Source organism: Pleurodeles waltl, chromosome 12 (genome assembly GCF_031143425.1).
Source record: "Pleurodeles waltl isolate 20211129_DDA chromosome 12, aPleWal1.hap1.20221129, whole genome shotgun sequence".
Lineage (NCBI taxonomy): Eukaryota > Metazoa > Chordata > Amphibia > Caudata > Salamandridae > Pleurodeles > Pleurodeles waltl.
In genome coordinates, this window is record NC_090451.1 from 328,927,255 (window position 1) to 328,947,249 (window position 19,995).

A 19,995-nucleotide genomic window follows, 5' to 3' on the forward strand; every position below is an offset into this window, starting at 1 on the left:
GAAATGAACAGGAGGATTTTGAGGTAAAAACAACATTTGCAAACCTACAGAAAGAAGGAAACAAATACAACTAAAAGAAAGAACATTTTATCAGTGACAACGTTCTATTGCTGTGAGAAGTGACGACTCAGAAAGCCTCTGGAAGAAATAAAATCACACACCCAACAAGCATTGGTAAGGCCAATAGGTCTCACCTGTGCAGCAATCTGAGAGCTATGGACATTGTTAATGTCAATGTATTTTAGCCATGTGATGTGGAGTGGACGTATACGGTGTGGAGTGGAATTATGAGGGATGGATTTTAATTGTTTGGTGTGGCATTGAGGGGTGTTATGTCTAGTGGAATTACGTGGCAAGGTGGGCAGTGGAATTATGTGGATGGTTAGTATGTGACATTGAGTGTGATAGAATTATGTGGGTGAGACTGTGTGACAAGGAGTGTAATTATTTGTAGTGACATTGTGTGTCAGGGAGTGGAAGTATGTGGTGTGGAATTTTGTGGCATGATGTGGAATTATGCGTTGTGGGTGGGATATAAGTGGTGTGCAGTGGAATTGTTTTGTGGAGTGGAATTATGTGCTGTTGGATGGAATTGAGTGGGTTTGAACTGTGTGGCATGGAACTCTAGCGTTTAGTGAAATTATGCTGAGTGGAATTATGTGGAATGATGTGGTGTGTACTTTTGTGATTTGTTATGAGGCACAGTGAATTTATGTGGGGGTCATTGAACAGAGTGTAATTATGTGGAGTTGCATTATGTGGTGTTCAGTGGTATGTGCAGTGCAAATAGGTTATGTGGGATGTAATTGTGTTGCGTTGAATTGTGTGGTGTGGAACTGTGTGGCGGGGCATGGAATAATGTGGAATGGTGTAAAATGGAGTGGAATCACATGGCATGTGTGGAGTGGAATTATGTGGAGTTTAATTATGTGGCATGGAGTGGTATGTGGTGTAGATTTGTGTGGCATGCTGCAAAGCTGAATTTTGTGGAGTGTAATTATGTGTCATGGAGTTGGTTGGATATTTGTGGAATGTAAATATGTGGCATAGGAGTGGAACTATGTGTAGTGGAATTATCTGCAGGTGAATTGTGTTGTGTGGAGTGTAAATATATGGTTTGGAGTGGAGTAGAATTATGTGAGGAGGGGCGTGACCATATTAAACACATGTGATTGTAATTTTATGTGCAGGCCTTTGCAGACGCTTATTATTCTCTCGAAACCGTGGCAATGCCAGCTTTACTCCTTGAAGCCGCATATGACATTGGGAGAACCTTGATAAACTATAACTCCAGGGAATGCAGGAGAGCTGTGATGGAAAATGCCCCCTTTGAAACCTTATTAGGGTAATTGATGATAAGATCTGCAAGACTTCAGTGCAGTCTCAAACAAGGTGGTCGAATGCCTACCTCTTAAGGGAAACCATTGCGTCGATTGACAGCCCTGGACCAAATAAAGCGTGGCCTCCTATAGCCGTGCAGTGCCAGGCTAGAGGTGCACCCCAAAACCGAGTTCCTGTAGATGACTAATTGAACCATTTTACCAAGTAAAATTCCAATGTAATAAAAATGATTGCTTATAAACATCAGGCTGATGTGCTCAACATATGGCACATCAAGCTACCGAAACAATCAAATAATCCTGGGACAGGATGACTAACTGGACGAGTGTGCCAAGCAACATTTCAATGCAATACAAATTATTGCTTATAAACATTAGGATGAAGCATTCAACATATGGCACACCACGCTACCAGAACAATCAATTAATCCAGAGGCAGGATACATCGCATGGCAATGAAAGTAAGGGCAGTTTAAAACAATACAAGAACAATGAATCATACGATTTAAGTGTGTGAACAAGCCACGTGAGAGCAGAATATAATACATAAGATTTCGACAGTATTAGATGCCCACTCAAGGATACAGCAAGGGAAAAAGAAAGTACAGCAGTCACTGGAAGTGGTATCAAACTGATACCATCATCACTTAATATTACAAACCACCCGTCTGTGTAAAGCTAGGATGCTACATTAAAACGTATCCACGAAGACCGCGCACATTCTACCATGCAATGCCGGCTGACATCAACAGCAAAATAAGGACAAAACCATTGATAGTGCTACTATGGATGGGAAAAGGTTAACTACAGTGAAAAGTATTGAACCTGCTTCCGAATTCCTGACAAGAACAGCTTACATGTCTGAGTTTTCTGACCCCTGTGCTAAATGAAAAACATTTATTAGGAATAATAAATTACAATAACGTAAAACAATAAAATTGGTACTGGCGTCGGAGGAACTTCCAACGTGCTGCCTTCCCAACCAAATATTTCCCTACCTGTGCTACTTAGAATTCCATCTGTTATGATGGTACGCCGCAGTAAGGTGCCTGACAGTTTTGAAATATAAACTTTAATCTCTTATGCCTTCTCATGCAACCTTCAAACTGGCTGCTGATTTAAATCATGCAAGCTTAAAGCTAGCAACAGATTTAAACCAGTGTGCTTCCATCTACTGAATGTTCAGGACTGTAACATACAAATTTGTATATTAATAACGTCAGGTCCAGCGTCCGATAAAAGATAACCAGCGTGCTTGCTGACAGTTGTGTGAAATGAAAACGTTTACTCCCAATAGCGTGACACAGTAGTAGGTCTAAGGTCGTATCTTAACCTAATTACTCCACTGGCCAACAGTAAAGAAACTGAACCTGGGCTTTAGATCTGAGTTATCGTATGTAACAAACCTTACCAAAGTGTGTGCCAACAGGTTAACGTATCTGGCTTTAAGGGGTGGAAATGCAGGCGCAGGGTCACCGTAATTGAAAAAGTGGAAGACAGTGCGGCTTGAGGAATAACCTATGCAAAAAGCGTCCAGAATGGGGGCATGTGTTTCGAGCTAACTTGATGTGATAGTATACCAGCCGGTTGCGAATGCAGGCGCAGTGTCCCTGTAATTGAAAAAGAATAGTTGATGACAGTGTGGCATGAGGAATAACCTATGACAAAGCGGCGCACCAAGACAATGGGGGGCATTTGTGCCGAGCTAACCAGATGCAATACTATTCCAGCCAAAGAAAACTTTTCTCTGATAATGTACCCTAAAACTATAGCAGTCGTAATATTCAAGCTATTTTCCATATTGCAGCCAAAGATATCGGGCTTGCATGCACAAGAGGGGAAATATATTGCGACCCTCTCCACTGAAAGATGGTCGTCGATCCACACTTCCCTTTAATTAGGGTGGGACCTTCATACCCAACGTGTCTACCCGCAGATCCCCCACGTTTCACTAGGTCGGGAAATTACCCCTCAAACCTCACTGCTTGAAAGGAAAACAACTGATGGGAAGATGATTGGTCCACTCCACACAGGTATACCATGTCCAATCGACACTAGGAGCAAGTATCCAATACGCTGCCCTACAGCCAGAGACCAGTGAAGGTAAGCCCAATTGCTGAAGAGGTGGATGACTCACAAAATAGATTGGTCCAAACAACGCAGAAAATGTTGGCATGAACCACACAGGGGGCTCGTAGCTCACACAGCATAAGAAGGGCAGAGGAAGAAATTTGCAAGCCAGACAAACACACGTAAATAAAATCGAGCAATGCCCTTCCTTCAAAATTGCACTGGCTTGATAAATTGCTCAAAAGGAACTCCGAAGGCCAAACAGACATGAATCAAATCAAGCAACACCTCCCCTTCTAAAATTCACTGGCTGGATAAATTGCCCAGAAGAAAGTGGGCACAAAAAACAATTCTGTCCTGGCCGGCCAGCTCACCTCCTGACAAAGAAAAGGACCTGATGCTGCCTCCCGTTAAAGAAAAGGAACCCAACGCTGCCTCTGCTCATCATGTGAAGGCCTGCCGAAAGAGAGGGTGGGGGAAGAGAGACCTGCTGGAGGGCTTGCTCGACCAGTCCCTGAGGGAGCGTTGCTGTTCTGGAACATGCATCCACAATGTAACATGAGCAGGCAAGAAATAATAAAATAGTCCCTACAAGAAACAGATAAAAATCCAAAGTGCAAAGATACAGTATGTGGTCCCAGCTCCATGGGTGTAAATGAAAGTCAAAAAGGAGGGATAAGAAGGATGGACTGCCCATTAGCAAGCAATTTTGAAGTACACTGACAGAGACAAATGACAATGGGCGGAGTTGAACCCTACAAAGCATATATAAAAGGTCGTTAAGCAACAGCACAAGTTCTGTCTAGGCTGGGCCTAAGAAATGGGCTGGCTTTTCCCCTCTTTCTTCAAATGGAAACTTAAACTCTCTTAAAGGGGAATGTACAAAGAAATCAAAAAACGTTCATAGTTTGTAGAAGACTGATATAAACTGACCAATTGGGTGAGACGACTTTAAGGTGGCCAGAAGCAATTCAAGAAAATGTTACATGTTACAGCACAATTACACAGACATGCTATACTGGACTGCAAGAAGCTGAAATACTTTGCTTTATATATATATTGTCTATGTGAGGAGAAAAACATCACTCGAAGAGTCTCATAACGGATAATGTGCTTTACTTCAGTATGCTAGAGAGCAAAATTCATGGAGAAATGATCAGGTTTGAGGAAATAGTTGCCAACGAGCTTTGCAAAGACATCAAGAGCAAAGCTTTTCTGCACACATCTAGTCCACATTACGACAACAGTGTTGTATAGAGACAGGCATTATTCATTAATATAAACTCTTGGACATTGAATGGCTTTCAACTGAATTATTCAACAGTGGTTCATGTCATACCAGAAAATGGAGTGTACACATTTTTCAAGTACACTGCTCCTAGTCCAAGGTATTCCAATCAAATAAGGTATCACCTCGGATGATGTTGATCACTTGACACCAGCAGAACAAAGCCCTTCAGAGCAGCTGTCCAGATGTTGATGCTATCTCATCTCTGGACGTAATGCTCTGCTCACCAGCATCCTGAAATACCCTGGCACAGATAAAGAGCAATATGCCTGTCTCATCAAAAGTCTCTCCTGAAGAACGTTTAGGATCAACTACTACTCTTATGGATATGATGCACAAATCTACTTCTATTTCAGCATGATACAGAACATTTATCCAAAAGTGCAGATGGCTTAGGCAATTTTAAAGAATGAGGAAAGAGAGCCAGGGTGAAACGGTCGAAATCAGATGTCGAGAGGAAAGGGTCAACCATATCTTCTCAATCCTTATACCTTTTACAGTGTCCAAGGGTTATTCCCCAAATCAGATGTAAAGCAAGGTGTCTACCTTGACCAATATTTGAATTTCAATACTCAAATCAGTGTGGAAATAAATATTCCAATGATTTGCATACGGACCACCTTGAATATCAACAAAAGGCTCAACAAGCTGAATATCAGCTCATTATCTGCTTCAGAATAGAGACCTTAACTACACCAGCTCTAAAGGTCCCCACTGGCAACTCATAACTAGCCAAAAGTGAGTTTTGCAGTCTTTTTTACAAATATGTGTGTAACAGTTCCAGCATACCTGCACAACAAAACAGAAAACTAGGTACACATAAAAAACTCCTGTTCTAGCACAACTTCCAGCCAACAATGAATCCTGAAGTATGAGTAACATTTAAATAACCATAAACAGAAGACATAACTGCTGCTTTAGAAAGAACCTGGACGATTCCTCCCACATTTGCTGTCCCACACTCTGATGCAGTCTATTTGCGTATTAGATAAATAAATATCTATAAAGAAAAACAATAAAAATATATTTAATACATATTAAAAATAATATGTAAGTATGTGACTTTGTTCAGATTCAGATCTTTTCAAAAATATGTAAGCTAACCAAAATGAATTCTTAATAATGTACAATCTGTTAAGTCAGTCTTACATTAACTCTCTTTAAATGTTATCACTGTGAGCTCAACTGATTTCTGTAATCTTCACTTCTGGAGGCAAAAACACATAAACAAGGCATTCAGCACCATACATAAAGGCACAAGTTGGTCTAACGGCTGCACACATCACAGTATGGTTGCAAACAGTGAGCATAAAATGACAAGGTTGGAAAATAAAAGGTCTTTTGCCAAGGTCAAGCTTTAAAAACTCTATTAAGGCCTACACCAAGTAGATATGATTTACACAGCATGATGCTTACTCAAAATAACTGGTAGCTCCCTAATTAACAAGGTTTCCTAACATTCTCCATTGTAGATGCATCAACAACTCTAACTGCATATTTTTATTTAAAACAAAATTGGTAATTAAATAGACCTGCAACATAGATGCACTAGCATTACTAAACAAAACAACTAATTGTTCAACAACTAACAATCCTCTCGACACTGTAGAGTGATCCCCACCCTTTGAAAACTGCCTCTTAAAGTCAGTAGAACTAAGCCTTTTATTGGAAAAGAATAAGAGAAAAATGAAACCAGAATTCAAGTATTCTTTAAGTTGCTCCTCAATGTATACATCTGCATCGCACCACCATAACTGAAAAGCCCATTCAAAAGACGGCTGCTGATGAAGATCTGTAGAGAAACCTACACTTTGGAGAACTAATGTTAGAGGTTAAATACCTCATCAGGTGTACTTTACCACTGAATTCCTCGAATAAAAATACATGTAATACACAACCAGAATAGGAAAAACACAAGAAAAACATATAGCATTGACAAAACCCTGGTTTACTAGCGAGACCATGAATCGCTCATTTAATGTTTACATTAAAGTATCTCCCACATATTTCCTCCTATCATGAGTTACACCCCACAGACTCGAGAAAAAAATGTGAGAATCCTTTTTTTCCAGCTGGAATCCTACATGGAACTCCAAATTGCTTACGGTATAAAGCACACAATTGTTGGCAATTTTACCAGCAGGTCCTTCTACCAGATAAAAATCAGGTATGTTGTTAATAAACCCAGGAAATACTAGTGTAGGAACAACATGCCACTCATGATTGAGCAGAGCACAATCCCATACAAGAGCATTGCAAAGCTCAACTTGTAATTAGGTCCTAACTGTGGAGAGAACACTACACAATAGCTCCGAAGACCTACAAAATAGGACATGTATCATGGTTGGAAAGGGAGTGTGTTTGACTTGTACAAATCTACTTTGCTAACTTGTCGAAAAAAGTTTCCATATCTTCAACACTGATCTCACCTGCTAAATCGCAAAACATAAAAATACTATCTAAAGTGTTACGATTATAAATAGCACATTATAATCCAGCAAAATACTCCATAGTAAATAAACAATTGTAGAGCCCTATGCATACATATGTGGAAGATGATATTTTTAAAATCCATGTACAGCTAATAAGTAGGCAATGCCTGCAGCTCACCGATTCTCCTTCCTAAATGGAAACATGAATCAGTTTAAAATTTATACTTTTCATGTCTGACAGCTTCATTGGAAGTGTTTTCCAATGCGGGTAAAAGAGATCTGCTTGATCGACACTTGATTTTTCAATTTGCTCAGAAGATATCTGTAGCACCTTGGATGAAATGAAAGAAGGACTACCCACGCTTAATCCTACGAGCCAGCAGAGTAAAAAAACAAACCTAGATTTAGAGGAGTTACACAATTACAAAAGCACTTGCCAGAAAGGAGGATATTACAACCAACACACTGCCAGAGTAAATAACATATTTACATGGCGAAGCAATACCTCTCACCGTGCACCACCGAATGCTGCCAGAAGCATGAGATGTCTAGATTCTTTCTTTTCCAGAACCAATAATCAATTTTCAGTGTTGAAATACTGAGCAACATACTAGCCAATTATACTGGGTATGTAAATCACTGTTTTTGATTCTCGTATGGAGAAATTTCCAATAATTTGTAGCACACATTGTGTCACAAAAAATAATATCCAACACCCTCTCTTTGGTGGAGCCAATTTTAACCTCAGCCAAGACGTGCGGCAAGTCAAAACCTAGGGCTTAGTGCCTGTGTCTTACACAATGAGGGGAAGTCAGCAACACTGGAGGAGAGAAAAACAAACCCTTGGGGAGTTCTTCTGACTTACAAGGACAAAGGTAGTCTCACAGAGAAGCAAACTGAAGGGTGGACTGAAGAAAGCAGATAGGTGAGATGGAATAGGTACTCGTTAAGGGGTACGGTAAACACGTTGTATAAAGACCACCCCCAACCCAAGACTCGTGAGCCTGAATAATTAAAGGAAGAAATAAAGGAGAAAAGTGGTCGAGCGCAACTACTCTGCATGCTGCTCTCCCCTCTCTTCATAGAAATTAAATAAGCTAAGTTCAAACATTACGTTTACTTTCCTCTGGACCCCCGGGAGACAAAAGAACAGGGGAGCCCAGTCAAAACTACAACCAATTACAGGGACTTCCTCACTTAGGACTTTTTTAAAGATCCGTCGCAAAACTGCAATCACTGGTGGGTTGGTGGCTAATTCAGGTGCCATGGAATTGGGAGGACTTAAGGAATCCAAGGTTAAGACTCGAAAGGGACAGGCCCAGCAGTTAGAAGGGGGGGGGGCAAAGGTTCTAGGCCTTAGTGGAGATGGACGATGGCAGGGGTGAAGAACAGCCTGTGAAGGAAGTAGGAGAGGAAAATTGGGCAACCCCTGTGCAAGGCAATGATTCTCTATGATCGGTTGGTGCACTAAACAGGGTGGGAGGAATATCTCAGATTTCCTCTTCATCATGCTATTCTACTACCACAGCTTTGGCGAACACAGTTGAACGTATGTTGCAGACTGTCTTGGCTGAGGTTAAAATCGGGTTATCTACTTCCAAGGAAAGCCAGAGAGAGATACAAGGAGTATGCAAAAGCCTGACGAAAAAACTAGACTCCTGGACATTAAGTAGACACGACCTAGAGGTTGTGCTGGATTTTAAAGCTTCAACTGCACTTGATAGAGAGGAGATCAGGGATATGAAACAAAGGGAAAGAGTGTCAGGATACGTTAGAGGCACCGGAAAATTTAAGGATCCTAAATGTACCGGAGGGGGTTGAAGGAGATGATATTAAGATGTTTGTGATAGCTCTGCTCAAGTCAGGGGGGTGTGTGAGGATACAGAGAAAGATCTGACCAGGGATATTCGAAGAGTTCACTGAGATCTATTCAGAAAGCACCCTAGCAGAAGTAAACCTTGAAAGATCTTAGTGAACTTTCTCACATACTCTATGAAATAGCGGATCTTAGCTAGGACACTGTCAAAGAAATCTCCGAAAGCAAGTGCGGCTACTTTTGAGATGAGGTCTGACATTTCTCCAGCCACTCTGAAGGCAGTGGGAGCTAGAGAAATGGTCAGAAGAGTTTAGGAAGCTAGGTGCCACTGCTCAGTTGGGATTCCCCACCACCCTAAGAGTAATGTGTAGTAATAAAACCCATAATTTAAGGTACCATAAGGAGGCAGATGATCTGATTGAGAACATAAGGAAGGGTGACCTGCCATTAGGATAAAGCCATATGCCTTTCCACAAACACATCATGCTCTCCTATAAGCGATTAAGGGCAGTTCACATTAAAAGTTTATCTGGACTTGTTTTGCTTTGTTTTTCAATTTGTCTTCTTCGCATCCCAATGAACACTCAGGGGCAGGGTAGTACCAGTACAAATTCTCCCCTGAAATGTAAATGGGCTCGTCTTAGGCCGACAAGCAAGTCCCCACAAAATGCTGACACAACTCTGTGAAACGTGCACCTATGCAGCCACAGGACAGTGGAAACCCACTTTATCATAAGAGGGCAGTTGTGCTCACCATCACATTGCAGAGTGCCACCCGATGCTCCTTACGGTCGAATATTACCATAGAAGGCCCCCCACATCGCTTGAGATAGCTCTGTGCCCCACCACTGGACAAGGCAGGTCCTGACACTGTACCCACCCAGCAGGGTGCGTCTCACCTGATAACACTATCATCGGAGGCCCTTCTGCATCTCCCATAGCCCAGCAGCAGTAGACCACCCTGCAACATAGAAAGAGGTGAAAGCTCCACAGTCACCTCTGCGTCCCCCAAGCTTCTGGCCGAGACAGGAAACAAAACAGGAAGTGCTAAGGTAAGGATGGCATGTTATAGCATTAGCAGGAAGGTGGGCGGGGTCAGCAAGCATTTCCTGGTTTGTTTCCTGTGCCGTGGGAGAGATAATACTCATTGTTTATGATGGGTCGATGATGAGTAGGACTAAGAGTAATGAACATTCCAGATAATGCAATTATAGGTTTACACACCTGAGGAAGGTGAACTAGTGTGGAGGTCCTATAAGGGGCAGAGCTAAGAGGGCCTGCAGCCAATCATGAGTACGGGAAGGAGGCAAGGAGGGTCAGGCCTCTGTATAATGCAGAAGCTGCTCAGTAAAGGTGTTAAGCTTCAACCACAATCAAAAAACATGTATTTCAGAATATGAATGTCATTTACCTGTGGCCTTTGGTTTACTATGACTGGATAATCCCTTTTCACTGCCACTTCTGGATGGAAAAGCAAGTTTCAGTGGTCTCCTTTCCTGTGACGCTGCTTCTGAAACATTTCAGAATGCAAGTTAACTGTTTGTTAAAAATCATCTTCATTTACAACAGCTGCTACAAGTATATGAGAATGATCAAAATTAGACACCTGTAAAATATGAACAGAAAGCTAGTAGTAGAGGAAAAGTACCCCGCTTTAAGCAGCTTATCAACACAGACAAGGGGCTTTTCTTAAAAAAGGAAATGCTTCAAAGGCCCCAGAAGAAGAACTGGACAGAATGGATCGAAGACATTTGTTACTTAGCCAAATAGGTCAGTGGCAGTTTGCTATTTTGTCGGAAGCTAAAGTTTCAACCCTTTAATGACAGATTGCTAATGAATAAATGAATTACAGCACTGGAAAGATACACACTACTAACTAAAAGGTCTCTTACCTAATTCTAAAAAAAAAAAAGGCACATTTTTAGCACCTTTCTAAAGCGGTTCAGAAAGAATAGGAGTTGCAGAGGGAGAGAATTCCCAAAAATACAGCTAAAACAATAAAACCCTAGTGATAGTAAGAATGCAGTTTCCGTAATTTACATTAGCAAGTTTCATTTACTGTGCAAGAACTAGGACTTTTAGATCTAACTTGTGACAACTTTAGCTCTAACAGTTATCTATACATCACATTTTTCTAAGCATCATTCACATGTTCATCAGTCCACGTTTATCAGTCATTGGTTGATTGTAACTGTCATTCATAACCTATGAAGTGTCAGCATTCTAAGAGCATCAGCCCACTGCAGTGAGCAGCAGTCAGATTGGTATGCCAATCCAGTGCTTTAATGGAAAGCAATTGACAGTGAAGTGGCTCTCCGTCACACTGGAATCACCCTGATGTCCTTTGTGCACATGCCATTCATCATCTTGGCTTACACTGGTAACTGTAGCAAACTGACAGTGCAAGATAGGGTGACCAGATTTTCAGCTATCTATTCACTAAAAAAACAAGGGTTAGAGGGGCATTATAGTTGGATCCAATTTTACAGGCACAAAACTATAGAGATGCAACAGTTATACTTATCTCAAGAGAATATAATTTGTGCCCTACTGTAACTATACCTGGCACTCCCCACCATACACAGTTTGTTCATCAATAAATGTATTCCAAATGTTGCAGTTATATCATAAATGATGTTACAGAAGATGTCATTACTTATGTAATATGTAGGGTGAGTAACAGTGAAAAGTGAGGCTGTGCTTCGGCTGTACTTCAACTGCAGCTTTTGCTGCCAGGCTCTGCAGCTATACCCCTGCAGGCACCCACCCCTGCACCTCACAAGGCCTCCGCCTGTGCTCGGGTGGAGAGGATCAGCCGCAGTGGCCACCATCCTTATGGTAGGCAACCCCTAAGGGGGGCATGCAGCCAAACTCCCAGAGCCAATTAGGGCCCTGGTGATCCCATGCCCTGGGGCCCATCCAATTACTAAGAGGGGAGGGCGGGCACACGGCTCCTCTCCCCAGGCCGATTTGGGCCCCCGGGGCTCCATCCACAGGGGCCTGACCAATTAATGAAAGGGGAGGGGGCCCTCCTTCCCGGGATGATTTTGTCCCCGGGGACCCCATTCCTCAGGTCTCCGCCAATTAGTGGAATGTAAGGGGGGCTACAAGGCCCCCTTCCCGGGCCTATTTTGACCCCGAGGACCCCATCCCTCGGAGCCTGGCCAATAGACAAAAGGGGGAGAAGGCTGCGCAGTCCCTCTCCCGGGCTGTTTTTGGACCCAGGGAAACCATCCCCCGGGGACCAGCCACTTAGTGCAAGGGGAGCCCAGGCCGATTTTGACCCTGGGGCCCTTATCTCTTGGGGCCAGGCCACTTCATGCTGGGTTTGTGATTCCGGTTTGGGTGATGGGCTCCATGGAGACTGATTCACCCCTCATTAAGGCTTGGGTGATGGACTCCATGGAGACTGATTTACCCCCTCATTAAATTCTGCTGTGCCGTGTGAGGTGAGGCAGCACAGAAGGAGTCTCTTTCATGAAGTAAACTCTGTTCCTTGTGTAAAGAATGGGTCAGTGTGAGCATGAGCCTTCACAGCACAGCTATAAATGTGCATGCTCACCCACTCCATTCCTAAAAGTGGAATATGTATTTATTTTTTCAAAATGTGCCGGAACAGTCCTTGAAAAAAACTGGACTGTCCATGCAAATCCAGGATGTCTGGTCACCGTAGTGCAAGAGGTGCAAGAAAAGCACACAGATGTATGGAGCCCACTACTCCTCTAGCCCTCCCTGTTTCACACCTGCACCATTCCACTTTTCTATCCTGAGATGCCCAATTCTTCTTCACAACCCTCCTAAGCCTTTATCCCATTCTGCTTGTTGTCTCCTCATGGTGCCCGTTCTTCATAGTGCTTTACTTGCATTCCAAAAGGGTCAGTCAGATAAGTACTCTTTCCTGGTCTTCGGTACATAGGTTCCCCCACATGTTTTCTGATATCAAGAGAAGTGTTGCTCTATTTCCTACACCAATGAAACAACTGGGGAGAAGAGATCTAGGAGTGATGGGGATTTTGTTTTTGCACTGCTAAGTTCTGAGCCCTCTTGTACCCTTTCTCCAACCCTCATTAGGTGTCCCTTCCTCAAATCATCCCCAGCTGGCTTAATACTGTGGCAGGGTGGACAGCAAGGAGAACTGTGCTCAAACAATTGTTCAGCAATAAGCAGAAACATAACAGAGGCAGCACGGCCACTGTGAACTGGAGGTAGGTGGGTCAGAAGGACGTGCATTCCAAAGTTGCTTCCATCTTGTTTTTAATATTGTAATGATACATATTTCCGGACCATTCTATTGTGCTGGAGAATATAATTCAAGCTATTTTCTCATGAGCTGCCTAGCTGGATCCTGTGCTGCTGATTCATACAGAATCTTTGGAAATTGGTAAAGGCAGCTTGTGTCAGATTTCCCCTTCTTACTTATTTACCTAAAGAGTGAAGCAAATACTTCAACTGCTCGGTCTTATCTGCCTGAGACAATGTACCCATTCTACACACTTCCCCAGATATTTCTGTAATACAGGCAGTAAACACATTTTTAGCATGGCTGATCCTTTTCACAGGAGGAATATTATCAGAAACCGTGTTCGCCACAATCTCATTCATGGTATTTAAGGATGTAACACCTCATTAAGTATTGTGATTAAAGTTGTGAATCATATTTTACATTTTTCAGAGAAAGGCCAGAATGTTTACAGACTGGTAAGCCAGATGGTTTCGCAGAGAAGTGAATGACAAAATATATTAAAGAATGATTTACATCAAGCTTAGTCAGATCTTTACTCACTGCATGCATGCATCACACAGTTTTCATGAGGAGTCTTTTAAGTATTTATACTGCAGTCGCAATGGCACTCATGAAAAGTATAGGGTTCTAAACTAAGTATTAAATATTTTGGAAACACGCATTGAGTGCTTTTAAGACTTGGGGTATTACTTAGAGGTGTTTCATCGAAAATCCTCTAATTTGTGGTGCAGGAACCAATCTTCCATTGAAGGATTCATCTCTGGTAGGAAATCACCAGCAGAACTGCCTCTGCAACTGGAATAGCACAGTTGAGGAAATTCCAGCTTTGCATTCTCAAATGGAGGACTTACTACTGTTTTGAACTTTTTATTAGCTTCATCACTCCGAGTAGAATACTTCAAATGACAAATGAGGACTTAGCAATTCTTCTACAAAACAGAGGATTTTCTGTTACCCGAGCCCTAAATCAGGCTCTTATTGTGGAAAAAAACAGTTCTGGCTCAGTAGATCTTAAAATACTTGGGAGGTTTTTGCTTTGGAGCTAGTGGCATCCATTCAAAAGTAAACTCCTACTTATCTGTACACAAGTATTTTCTTCAGTAATCCCAATTTACCACTGTTAAACTCCCAAACAACAGCCTGTGAAATTTTAAAGAATCCTACCTGGGATGATATCATTTATGTGAAGCAGGAGAGTACTTTCAACACTGGCAAAACTACAAAGCTGGATTCCATTATATCGTCCATCCCAGTTTCCAATCGGATTATCCTGAAATGGAAAGCCAAAATCTTACAAAGATCTCAAAGTGTTATTCATATATTTTTCCTAATCGTAAATCACGGTATAATAAAGTTTCAAGTTTTCCAACACTGTAGAAATACACATCATTTCACAAATGACAACAAAGGCTTTTACTGGATGAAATAGAAGGGAGTCTCTGTGATAAGATGCTGCCCTTTGTTCACTTTCATTCTTGCCGCCATCAACCCCGCTGCATTTCTACATTTAGCCCTTGAATATACTGTTCCCAAATCCTACTGAGAAAGCTACAGTTATCCATTCAGTTCCATCACAGCCTTGCTCTCCCTTCCTCAGCTCACTTTTTTTAATGTTAGTGTTTCCCACTCTTTTGTTCTATCATCTTCATGTCGCTCTTTATAGAGGTACCTCCCATCTTCATGTCTCCAAACCATGGTGTTTGCACCCCCCTCTATTTTCCTGTGTTGTCCTACTAAATAAATCTTGCTTCGTTCCTCTAAATCTTGTTGTTGCTCTTAAACCCTCTTCTAATGTCCCTCATGTCTATGTCAACTGTTAAGTCTCTTTCCTTTTCTTTTTATCTTCTTTCTATCAATCTTCATTTGGTCTTTCTCAAGGCCTCCCGCCATTGCCTCTCTGTTGCTGCGGGATGCCTCATCTCCAATTATGTTGGTTAAGAAATGGGTTATTAATTTTTTCTAATTGGGGGAGGGGGGCACTCTGTAGCACTCTGTACTTGAGGGCACTATGTACATTAGTCTACTAACTGAAAGGATTCTCTGTCTTTGTGTGTTTATAGGGGGGGGAATGGTTCTGCCTATTTGGCTTAATATACAAACAGTTATCTGATAGGCACAATGGTAGCTGAAGGTATTCTGCCCATGCATGTGTTGGCTGCAGAGGGTTATAATGTGTGGTGGTGTGATGAGGAAAAGACCAGTCTGTTCATCCTGATAGTGGTGGAAAGGATAAGGTTCTTTCCTTGTGAGTTGTGGAGGCTGGACTTAGAGGGGCATCTTCCTGTATGCGACTGTAATGGGGAGGAGGAAAAGTAATTCTTGAATTGTAGGCTTGGGCGAAGCCCTTGTTGAATAATGTTCTGATTTATCCTTGAAATTCCCTTTACCCCTCTACATATGACAATGTCAAGGACGATAAAAAGTAACAATTACCTCTTCCTCCATCTTCTCATCACCTTCCTTACATTATGAGGATACACTATGTACAGGAAACAAACAACAATGCTGTGCCTCTAAGCTTAACACATATTTTTAGTCCCTACCTCTTGCCACGAGGAGGTAAATATGTTACCCTTCAAACTGGTGCCTGGTTTGTTCTTTTCCCTATCCTGAGGACAAATGGAAACCTGAAGCTGCTTTATATTTATTTGTTTATATGTTTGTATTGTGTGGGATGTTTTTGTTCAAACCCGAAAACAAATTTGATTTGTTTATTATTTTTTTCTCAGGATAGGCCTAGCCATGTAGAAAGTATCCTAGAGGTTTGGAATTCCATTGAAATACTAACTGTATGATACACAGATCAAGGGTTCCTCTAGCTATGCTGGGCCAGTGGGGCATTGTGTGCAAGTCCTAGGTCCTCCTTTAATACATTACTTAGAATTGTTTAAGACCAAACAATGGTGTGCTGTGAAAGGTGACTAAGTCGTGCCCCCGCACCTCCCACACAGTCTCCTTTACAGAGATCACCCCTTTATAGGGGTCACTGTTGTAAGATGATACAGAGTAAAGGAACATTTTATACAAATCATTTTAAATTGTAAAATGACAGGGGCTTGTAAGTATGTATTAAACAAAATGAGAGATCTGACCTGCGTCTGTGGAATTCATTTGGCGTTGCGCTGTTCCCCATCTTCCTACATAGCTGGAGGATATCATAAAAATATAAGGAATGCCAACGCTGCCTTTAATTGGACGCACCCCACTGTGTATTTTCATATGTTAGTACTTAAAAGTAAACAGGCGCAGGACTCAACGGTTACTATGCTGTCAGTGCCATGACCTAAACTGATAGGTCCGAATATGGTTTAATTAGAACGGTTTGCTGCACAGCAAATACAAAAGATCTAAAGACCAATGTGTGTGAATTCATATGGACGCAAAGAACAATGTTTGTTGCTTCTTTTCTTGTTGTCGTTTTATTCTTGGTCTTCTCACTTTCATGTACTTGTACCAAGGCCAACCCCAGTTTCGCACAAAGCCAGCAGATCTCTCCTGGGTGACCTATTGGCTTTGCTAATGCTTTTTGTCAATCATTTTCTTTTTTTGTTTACTGATCCAATGTGGCAGACGCTGTGACAATGGCACCACATTTTTTCTTTTTAATTTACCAATCAAGGATGGAAAAAATGGAAAAGCAAGCACTGGCATGGCCAACAGGTCGCACCTTTATGGTGTGAGTGCCAAACTGTTGACTTTGCAAATGTGTGTAAAGTATGTTTTTTAAAAAGCAAAATAACCAAATATTTCAAAATACTGGAGCAAAAGCAAACACATACCGGATGGTACCTGAAAACTGATAATTTAATTCAATGTTTCCAATCTTTATAAATGATATGGTTTATTTTTCAAACACTTTGCACTCCCGAAACTCTAGATTTCAAAAGAAAAAGGCGGCTTTAGAATGTAAGGGGAAATGCCTGCCAAGGCCTAATTTACTTACTACAAGATTCAGCCATTAGGTCTTCTGTAGTAGCCTAGAGAAAAGACTTATGCACCTCTAAAAGGATTGCTAGGTACACCTTGTGCAGCAGATGGCCCTTCCCTGAAGCCATAAAAGCCATTGTGTGCCTGATCTTACGTGGAATGCAGAAAATAAAACAAAAGCAATCCTTAATGTAGGTTCTTTATCCATACCCCAGCAAAAGTATACCTTTTGTTGTGCTTTTACAGACAAGATGGGGGGGGGGGGGGGGGGGGGGGAGCAACAAGGTGCAGGTCAGGTGGCCATTTGTAGGGAGGAATTGGCACACGAGGAAAAGAGCTAGAAAACAAAAGCATTCTCATGGAGTACTGAACGAAAACGAAAATAGTTGTCCTCCAAATTTAACTAATGAAATATGTCAGCCAATTAAGAGGATTGTAAAGGAGCTATGCTCCAAGGGAGGGACAAACACAAGAAAAGGAAGGTAAACCATTGAATAAGAAGCAAGCAAATGGAGGTAACAATAAAACGAACAATATACCATTGGTGGGCTGTAAAGCTCACTTTATGTTCACAATGGGTATTTCATCAAGTCTAGTCGGCGAGACCTAAAAAAATGTAATTTACTAGTGAGAAATTACTTTTTGCAGTACAATGCTGTCTGGCAGCAAACTGCAACTGCCTAGCCTGCAAAAAAAATATAAAATACAAAAATGTATTTAAAGGAACATGTGAGTGGGAAAGCAACAGAGCAGGAAGCAATGGGAGGTGGGTGGGACTGCAAGGGAACAACAGAGACATGTAAAGAATGTCCATCTGCAAGTGCCATCTGCTAGGCCCTCCACACAAGATAGAGAAAGAAAACACAGGCACTCCCATGGACTGAATAATGAAAAAGAACAAGTGAGACCCGTAAATGTGAGTAGTGGACAAAAACTTGTCAGCTAATCAAAATAACTGCAAAGAGGCTATGATCAAGGGGAAGGTAAAAAAGAAGAAGAGGGTGGTAAGCCACTGAATAAGAAGCAAGCAAATGAGAATAACAATACGACCAACTAATTGTAGGCAATGGGCAAGCACTAAGTCCTCTATAGATGTTTCATTTGGTCCACAATATGATTTCCTTGGCAGACAGCTGACAGCTGTCAGCATAACCTAAAACGTCCAACAAATGTCTTCATAAAGCAGTGTTTTCAATTATTCTAAAAAATACCACACCAGTTAAATGGCAAAAGACACCTTGGCTGTGTGTATTTGTGACTCCTATAAGAAAAAAGTCACAGGACAAATTCTCTGGACATTCTTTTATTGTTAAGGTTGAAAGAAGACATGCAGACAAAGCATGTATTTAGTTCCTACAAGTAGCTCAAGCTGGCAATTGCTATGTTGAAGAAGATTCCTGTGCAGTCTCTCTATGACTATATTAAAGCTAAGAACGGTGGCTCTAAACAGGACTCCTGAAAGGCAGGGGAGGTCGTGAAGAGCGATGAAAGAGGTTCCTCTGCTATTTGTGAGACAAATATTGAGAAAGTACATGGCTGGTCCCACAAACAGAGAAGCAAGAAACAGTCATATGGCTTACAAGTCTGACAGAAAGAGTCAGATGGATGAGCCTTTGAAAGGCTAGTTAACCTAAATGCATTGTATGATCTGATTCTTAGAAGCAGAGTGGGAGTCGTCAGTCAAGGTAGAACCCAGGCAAAAGGTGGTAATTAGTCATCTAAAAGAGGAATGCCCTTGGGACCATTATTAGAAGGAAAACCAGCAAAGACAAATTTAAACTGAAGCAAGTCCTCTTGGCTAGGCAAATTTTACACAGAACCCAAAAAAGCGTGTTGCTAGGTCTTGTAGAGCTTGCCAGAACTGGACTTGCCAGAATTAACTCCTGGACTTGATAGTCTGAGATAGCTAAGGCTAAAGTTCTTCTTTTGACCAGAAATTCCGTGAAGAAGCATCCAATGTGCTATCACCATGAGAAGCAGCACAATTTGAGCTATTTTATCACTGTGTAGCAGCTCCCTTTTTATTATAAAGTGATCCAAAACCGAGGGAACTGGTAACTTCTGAGGCAAGTCTAGTAGCTTTTTGGTGATCCACTGGTTAAGGAGGTGAGCAAATCTGTTAGTACCTTTACAGCCCTGGATAAAGCATGGCATTCTATGAAACAGGCTTTAAGCCCACATGTTTTTGGGAAGGCCAGTAGTGCTGGGTGGGACTTGCCCACCAAATAATAAGACCAAGTACCAAAAGTACCTAAGAGCCAGTAAAGACAGAAGGGAAGAACCAGAAGAGTTTTGCTATTTATCCTTTTCAACTGTTGGAACGAATCGAGGGAGGTTCAAGAGAAACTCATTCCACGGAGCTTCCCGCCAAATACTAAAGCAAGCCTGATTCATGCTTCCTAAGTACAACTGGGGGAATGAATAAGAAAACTCTTTCACAACAGCCACTTTCTGATAAGGAAAGCATGGACAAAAGAAACTGTTCAATGGTTTTAGTTGGAGTGCTTCAATAATCCACTGAAGGGGACAAGCCTCAGACCAACTGCTCTTTACCAGGGAGCAACAAGAACTTATAAGAAAGGAAAAACACTATATAACACACACAGTCGCACCCAATAGAGTTTTTGTGCAACGTTTTTCTTGTAGCAAAAAAGGGGCTTCAGTTCAGTAATACGCTGCAAAGTTTGGTTAGTGTTTCTACATTTCAAGAGGGAGTGCATCTATCTTTAAAGAGATATCTGATTGAAGGAAGCCTACCTGATGGTACCCATAGCTGCAACTTATATAAGATTCCTTCAGATCATATGGCAGGAGTAGGTCTTTGATTTTATGTTGTTGCCCCATGGCCTGTCATCATATTCTTCGTAATTCACAAAACT

At 41.7% G+C, this 19,995-nt stretch overlaps 1 protein-coding gene across 5 annotated transcripts in view; it reads right to left on the reverse strand.

The window, feature by feature from the left end:
* CYLD (CYLD lysine 63 deubiquitinase) overlaps positions 1-19,995 on the reverse strand; it is a 381,887-nt gene that overhangs the window by 223,297 nt on the left and 138,595 nt on the right. For 3 of the 5 annotated variants that reach the window (XM_069216435.1, XM_069216432.1, XM_069216433.1), the window contains exons 4-5: positions 14,354-14,459; positions 10,358-10,456 (exon numbers count right to left, since the gene is read on the reverse strand). In XM_069216435.1, coding sequence (XP_069072536.1) covers positions 10,358-10,456; positions 14,354-14,459 — 205 coding nt within the window. The remainder of the gene's footprint in view (positions 1-10,357; positions 10,457-14,353; positions 14,460-19,995) is intronic. The other 2 variants (XM_069216436.1, XM_069216434.1) reach the window with 1 other exon arrangement.